The 7,500-nt window shown below is 44.1% G+C and overlaps 1 protein-coding gene across 1 annotated transcript in view; it reads left to right on the top strand.

Annotated features, from left to right (window-relative positions):
• spred2b (sprouty related EVH1 domain containing 2b) overlaps window positions 1–7,262 on the top strand; it is a 65,373-nt gene extending 58,111 nt beyond the window's left edge. The window contains exon 6 of the mRNA XM_063192837.1: window positions 924–7,262. Coding sequence (XP_063048907.1) covers window positions 924–1,622 — 699 coding nt within the window. The 3' untranslated portion in view covers window positions 1,623–7,262. The remainder of the gene's footprint in view (window positions 1–923) is intronic.
• The last annotated feature ends 238 nt before the right edge of the window (window positions 7,263–7,500 follow it).

The following is a 7,500-nucleotide window of genomic DNA, read 5'->3' as shown; positions in this document are numbered from 1 at the left end:
AACAACATGTTAATAGTCCAACATCGCCTTGTCAAAGTGGATGCAGGGCAGGGGATGTCGAACGCACAACAATAACTTCACAAACGACTCTGTCTGGAACACACAAGATGATCACTTGACATCATGTTAATATTACCACTTCGTCTGTCTGAGCCATAAAAATAGACGGGGGATGGTGTCTGCTGCTGTTGGGGCAAACACACCACTAGGACGCTGAATAACTTTTTAACATTCCTCCACTGTCTGGAGGATAATAATAGATGAGGACATTGAAGCACTTGTGTTGGTTTACATTGATATACTGTACAGTGCAGTATGTTTGAACAGTGATTGTGGCTGTGGACTTCACCTGTTCCAAAGCTTTAGTTACAGCCACCTAAGGTGATAGACAAGCCTCCAGTGGGAGTTGGAAGAGTCATGGCTTTGGCTGCTGTTATGAATGTCCTATAATATTCATGGATGAATGAATGAAAAAATGAATGAATGCATGCATGAATGTTTGGATGGGTGTTGACATTCATAGAATGGATAATATTTATTTGCATAAAATATTTCATACACCAAGTCAGCTGAGTATGCGTCATGTACACAAGAAGTCATAGTAATAGTACGGGTATAGTAATAACAAAATGTAAAATTATGAGATAACATATTGAATTGAATACAGACTCAGAGTTCCATAAGAAACGTAGAAAAGACAAATACATTAAGTTAAAATACAAGGTCATCCCATTAAAGAAGCATATGTTCCTGTGTTTCCAAATTTCATAGGAATATCACTCCAGTGACTGAAATATTATGCTGTTTATGAATTTCTGAATTTACAAAATGAATAATGTAATCCTCTTCCATCCTTCCTCTCTTCCTTCCTCTTCTTCTTTTCTCTCTTCCTCCTCCTCCTCCTCCTCCGCTACTCCCGGCAGACGGTGAGCAAGTTCCCGCGGCCGCGCGTCAGCTTCCAGGACGAGGAGGAGGACATTGTGCGCATCAACCCGCGCGAGCGCAGCTGGATGACGGGCTACGAGGACTACCGGCACGCGGCCGTGCGCGACCGCTTCATCCAGCCCGACGAGCTGGACTCCTACGTGCACTTTGCCAAGAGCGAGCCGTCCAAGCACGACTACAGCTACCCGTACACGCCCGGCTCGGAGCTGGGCTCGGGGCGCCACGGTGGGGGAGGAGGAGGAGGAGGGGACCTGAAGGGGGACAGCGGAGGGGGACTTCTGGGCGGCTCGGTGGTGTCCACGCAGCCCAAGGGCCGCAAGGACGGCGGCGGCGAGCGCTCGCGCTGCCAGTACTGCCGCGACATGTTCAGTCACGCGGAGAACCGGCGGGGCCGCTGCCACGACGCGCCCGACCCTGTGCGCACCTGCATCCGGCGGGTCAGCTTCATGTGGTGCGCCGACTCCCTGCTCTACCACTGCATGTCCGACCCGGAGGGCGACTACTCGGACCCGTGCTCGTGCGACACGGGCGAGGAGCGCTTCTGCCTGCGCTGGACGGCGCTGCTGGGCCTGTCGCTGGTGGCGCCCTGCCTCTGCTGCTACCCGCCGCTCCACGCCTGCCACCGCTGCGGCATGGGCTGCGGCTGCTGCGGCGGCAAACACAAGGCCACCGTGTGACAAGTGACACTTACGGAACCCGATCGGCCGCGCCGCATCCGCATCCGCAACCGCGTGGCGTTGCAGAGGGACGCAAAGCAAGCAGATAACTGAGAACAAGAGAGAGGAAGAGAGAATGAGTGACTGGTTGGTCAGGACTTGCTGCAAGACAAAGTGTTCTCTTAAATTTCCTTTTTTTTAAAAACATAATTAATCTCTCTCCCTCTCTTTCTCTCAGTCTGTCTTGCCTGTCTGTCTCTCTCTCTGGGTTGCCAGGCAGACTTATTAATGAACACAGTGCAGTTAACTTTCTATTTTTTTTTAAATACACATAAAATATATATATATAGATCTATATATATGAGAATATATGTGTTTCCTCATTGTCCTGCGCATTAAGGAGGTTTCCCTCCATTTCCTCATGAAACAAAATGGCTCTTGATTTATACCTTCCTTTTCACTCCTCCTTACCTATACCCAACCCTACACACACACACACACACACACACACACACACACACACACACACACACACACACACACACACACACACACACACACACACACACACACACACACACACACACACACACACACACAGACCTCCCATTGTCTATGTGTCTGTGTCTGTGTGTGTGTGTGCGCGCGTACGTGTTTCTCTGTCATGCATAACACATGCAGGTACTATACTTTTTAACACTGATTCTCGGTTCAAGAACTTGAATTGCTTGTTCTCGTCATGTTTGTTCTGTTGTATAGTATGCTTGATGCCTGGTATGTGACCTCTTCCCTTTCTGTTTTTTTTGTTGTTTCTTTTAAAAATAACTCTTAGTTTGCTGTGTGCTGCAGCAGCTCATGTACTGGTTTATTCTTCTTACTTGAGGATTCCAGCACGACAAACACCCCCTACCACCCACCCTCACCAAACCCCTATTACACTAGAGAGGAACTGCCATGTGGTTACTCAAAAAAACCAACTAAAAAAACACCTCCCAAACTCGACTCAGCTAGAACAATAAGCCTGGCCTGAACAGCGCTTGAGACACTAAACCTGTAGTATCATACAGTGGAAAATGAGAGTGGACACGGGTGATGAGAAGAGAGAGAGAAAGAGTGTGCGCGTGAATGTGTGTGTGTGTGTGTGTGTGTGTGTGTGTGTGTGTGTGTGTGTGTGTGTGTGTGTGTGTGTGCGTGTGCGTGTGCGTGTGCGTGTGCGTGCGTGTGTGCATGTGCGTGCATGTGCGTGTGTGGCCGCACTTGCGTGTGTGTGAAAGACAGTTGAGGTTGTGTGTCCCTTTTTGGGGGGGTTGTTTGTAAAGGAATGCAAGTGTTTTATAACAGAGAAGTGTTGTTTTTATTTTGTATTTAAGCCAAATTAAGATAAGCTGCATTCTCAACAACACATGTGGGATATACCCATGTGCTCACTCAAAACTACTTTTTGTTATTGTTCAATCACACTCAATCAGCTCTTCTATGTTCTTTGCCAATCACACTAGGGAAATCGCTGCATGCCCCCCCCCCCCCCCAACCCGTCTCAGGTTGCAGGACCGGTGTGCATGTGCGTGTGAGTGTGTGTTTTTTTTTGTTTTTTTTTTAAATGTCCAAAAATATCCAAAGATTATTTTTTATTGTATTTATATTCTCTGTGGATTCAACCAGCAGCCAAAGGAAAAGATATTGGGGACTCTGGCTCCATCTCTCTCTCTCTCTCTCTCGCTCTCGTAAGTATGGAAGTACAGTCAAAAGCTCCAAGTATCTCTCCTCCCACTTTCTTCTTTTCTCTCTGGCCAGGAGTGCGTTTCTCAAAAGCATAGCCAGTTAGCAACTTCGGTAGTTGCCAATGGGGAATTGCATTGAAAAACAACAAAGTAGTGGCTGACTACACATAGTAGTAATATTTTAACAACAGAAAAAAAGATTGGAGAGAAAAAAAAAAACCCAGCTGAAATGTTTCTTTTTTGACTATTATGTTCGAAGAATCATGGTGGAAGGTTTATTTAAGGGCATCCACGTAATGTCAGTTTCTCTTGAGAATGTAACACCTTGGCTTTTTTAGGCATGAATGGACTCGTGCGCTGATGGTTCTCTTGTGTAGTTCTCAAACTAAAATAATTGATTGATGAAGCCTTAAATATATATGTAGAGCGAGAGTGTGAGAGAGAGAGTGTGTTGGAGTTTGTATTTTAATGCAAGAATGCTCTTGAATGCAGCAGGGAGGGACTCTGCATTAACTGTTTCCCCCTTCCTCTGCTTCATGTGATCTCTGTTTCTCCCATATTCTTTCTCAAGCTTGAATACTCCCACCAGAGGAAATATACAGAATATTTTTCTAGTGTATGGAAAAGACGAGAACCCCAGGAGAAATGCATTAAAAAAATAAAAAACAATCAAGAGAATGTGTCTTTACAGAATATATAGGATAGAGTTCAAGCTGAAATCGCATAGTACAATCTCTGAGGGAGCTGAAATATGTTTGTGTGCAGTTGACCTCAGACAGCCAATCACAGCTCCCAGTTGCCTCGCCACACCCCGCCCATGCTGTGAGTGACAGTGCAACTGTCCAGTTGTCTCTTCCCCCCCCTCTTTGCCGATTTTGTTGTTGGCTGGGTTAGGCATGCAGTGCCTCACATAAGTGTGTTCAGTGTCTTTCTTTCTTTATTTTTTCCTCCTATTTTTCCTCTTCTTCCTCTTCTTTGTCTTCTTCTTCATCTGTTGTCCAGCCCTGTCCAGTGCAGCCAAGCCCTCACAACTGGGACATGCAGAAAGTTTGCCTTTGCCGTAACTCATCCGTTGAGTGTGCAGCGCGTTGCTCTGAGACCCTGGGAGTGAAACCTAAAGACAAGTTTATTGTGCCGTAGTACCGGAGCGGTGGGAAGGGATACCGAGTAGAGGAGAGCAGAAAAGCTCCCATGAGCTGAGCTGTTGCTCAAGTGAATGCCATAAAATCTCCCACACTATGTTTTTACCATTAGAATCGAATAGCCTACGTCATTTCTTACCTCTGAGAAATTCAGACACTTTGGACCAGGGCGTGCTTGCAAGCATTGCTTTTGTTTGGAATAGTTGGAAATCTCCAAAAATCGTTAAAAAAGCAAAAAAACAAAAACAATTAGACATGACCTAGGCTTTTTCCCAATGTCCAGTGTTCTAGACTTGCTAGGACGTGAAACGCCTAGTGATTGGAAACTCTTTGGTGAACTCCGCGAAGTATCCAATTACTGGGCGTTTCACGTCCTAGCAAGGCTAGAACACTGGACATTGGGAAACGGCCAATGTCTGCATGTCCCAGCTGTGAGGTAAAATCTACCGGACAGGAAACAGGAAGTGGCTGTTTTGTCCTTCATCCTCTCATTCTGTTAGCCATCTTCACCGTTGTCGTCGTCATCATCATCATCATCACCACACTCCTCTGACTCCCTATTGAGCAGATGGAAAAGCTAATATTTGGTAGGTTTTTTGTTTGTTTGTTTTACTTTTGTTTTATTGGGTCTGTTTTTTATTTTTAATGTTTCATTTTATTTTAAATCTGTGGGAAAGGAAAGTTAACGAACCCCCATCTATCCATCCATCCTGTTTGGTCGCAGTCTAGCTACTATTGTCTTTCATGTTAAGTCTTTCAAGAAGTGCCTGAATCCTTGATCATTACTCATCGTTCATCTATCTCCTTATATACTTAAAAAATGGAAACAAACCTCTTGTATTAATTAGGTTTGTTTTTTTACAATAAGAATTTTTACCTCTGTAAAAAAAGCAAAAAATATATATCAAGTGTATGATGTACATTTTTATTTCTATTTTTTTTAATCGTTTCTAACATGTATGATTGATGTAGCTCTTGCTTTGAGAAAAAAAACAAACAAACAAAAACAAAAAGATAATGAACAAGTACAACAAAAATGAGTGAAAGTACTCTTGGGGGTGAGTGAGCGTACTCTGTAAATACAGGTAGACCATATCAGAAGAAAGCTGAAGTGTGGCCTGGCCAGTAAGTACTCTTCATGTGTGTCATAGGTCCCAATAAAAAGACAAAAGTGACAGAAACAAACGGTGTTGAAGCTTGATGTGTTCCCTTTCTCCATTTTAGACCTTGTTTACATGTATATGGATATTTTTTTGTAATCACATTTTGGGGCCTCCTGTTAACAGAACTCTACAGAGTTTTCTTTTCTTTACTCTACAGACATTTCCATTTTAGGGAGCTGAAATGCACCTGTCGTGCCATGTTTATATGTCGGCCTAGGCCTAAATGGATAAATATCTGGCATTTGGCCCTGTCATGGCCCAACGGAGGGCCTCTGGGTTGCTGTGGGTTCGATTCTGGTCTGGGTCATTTGCCGATCCTCCCCAATCTCTCTCTCCCAATTGCTTCCTGTCGCCGTCTCTAACTGTCCCATCAAATAAAGGCAAAAAATACATTTAGCCAAGGTTTTAATGAACCAGTTGATCCTAATTACCACATACCTTCTGCCAGATAGATAGATGAGTTTATAGGTGGAATCAGCTGTTAGGTATTGGGACTATTGCTTTCTCAATCCAGTTTGTCTACCCCAGTTCCAGGATATATAACAAAGTTGTATACATCCACTCTGCTTGCGAGCATCCTTATTTGTCTTTGGAATTCATTATTCTACTTTTTTTCTGCTCCACTAGTATACATCCTCCCTGTTCTCCTCGTTGATCAGTAAGGTGGCCTGCTGAATAGCCAAAGATTTTAATACAGAGCAAGGTATATCATTACAGGGCTGATAGTATTCAGGCTCAGTGCCTGATTTCAGGCTTGACAGAGTTTGACTGCGAGAACAAAATGTAGTCAGGTTTTTCTTAGTTCAAAATGAGCTAACGGTTCAGGCCCAGGATTTTCTTCTACTATCAGGCCTGTCATTAAGACACGGTGTGCTCCGAGCCTAGCCTACTGTAGCTACACTCCTGTCGCCAGGAGGCCGATTTCACTTCCAACTCTGACCCGACATGGATGTCATTTTAGTATGCCTCAAGTGTATTTTCCCTCCTGTGACCATGTGAGCAGACGCGCAATGAGAACATGGCGTTTCCTACATTCGTATGTATTAGTTTTTTCCCCCTCACCGACAACTTTGTACATGCATAGTAAAATGCTGGGACTGATTGCTAGGTTACTTTTTTATTGTATTTTTTTATTGTATTATCCTTTTTGATAGGAAGTTTGTCTACGTCAGTGAAGTCAGCGCAACATGGATTGGTTCAAAGTGTTCAAAGTTGCGGGAAATCGCGGTGATTGGTTAAAGTTGCGCTCTCGCGCAGAATTTGCGGGAATTCATTGAAGTTGCGAAAAACGACGCGATCGCAACATCGCGATTTCCTGGGGGGACTGATCAGAGGGTGTGCTCAACTTCTAGAGTAAAATGAATGACTCTGGGTGCGCGAAAAAGCTACAATCTTAAGGAGGAGAAAAAAATTCCACACAAGAGCCGAGTTTCATTATTTATTCATCAATTACCACCATGTTCACAAGCAGACGTGTTTTGGGCCTTAAGCCGTCATCAGTAGCCAGGCTGTGCCCTCCTAGTGACGTAACACTTTCAGCATTGCAACTAGTCAGGTCAAGAGCAATTCAACTACTTTCTGCGTTCCGGAAAATATGGGAATTCCTCCCACTTTGTCGGTAAGCAAACAAATATCAGCAAACTGAGGGAGGCGACAGGGCTCCAGACTAACTTTTTGCACTGGTTGCACTGGTGCGCCTAAAACATTTTTTTAGGTGCACCAGCACAAAATGTAGGTGTACCCAAATGTTTTCACCACCCCATACACACACCCACCTCAGCTTTAAAAATTAATAAATAAAAACAATAACAATAGCAATAATAATAGCAACAGTAATAGAATAATAATAATATATATTTCAAACACATTGAGC

This window comes from Engraulis encrasicolus, unplaced genomic scaffold (assembly GCF_034702125.1).
Source record: "Engraulis encrasicolus isolate BLACKSEA-1 unplaced genomic scaffold, IST_EnEncr_1.0 scaffold_25_np1212, whole genome shotgun sequence".
Lineage (NCBI taxonomy): Eukaryota > Metazoa > Chordata > Actinopteri > Clupeiformes > Engraulidae > Engraulis > Engraulis encrasicolus.
This window is presented reverse-complemented; position numbering and strand designations above follow the sequence as displayed.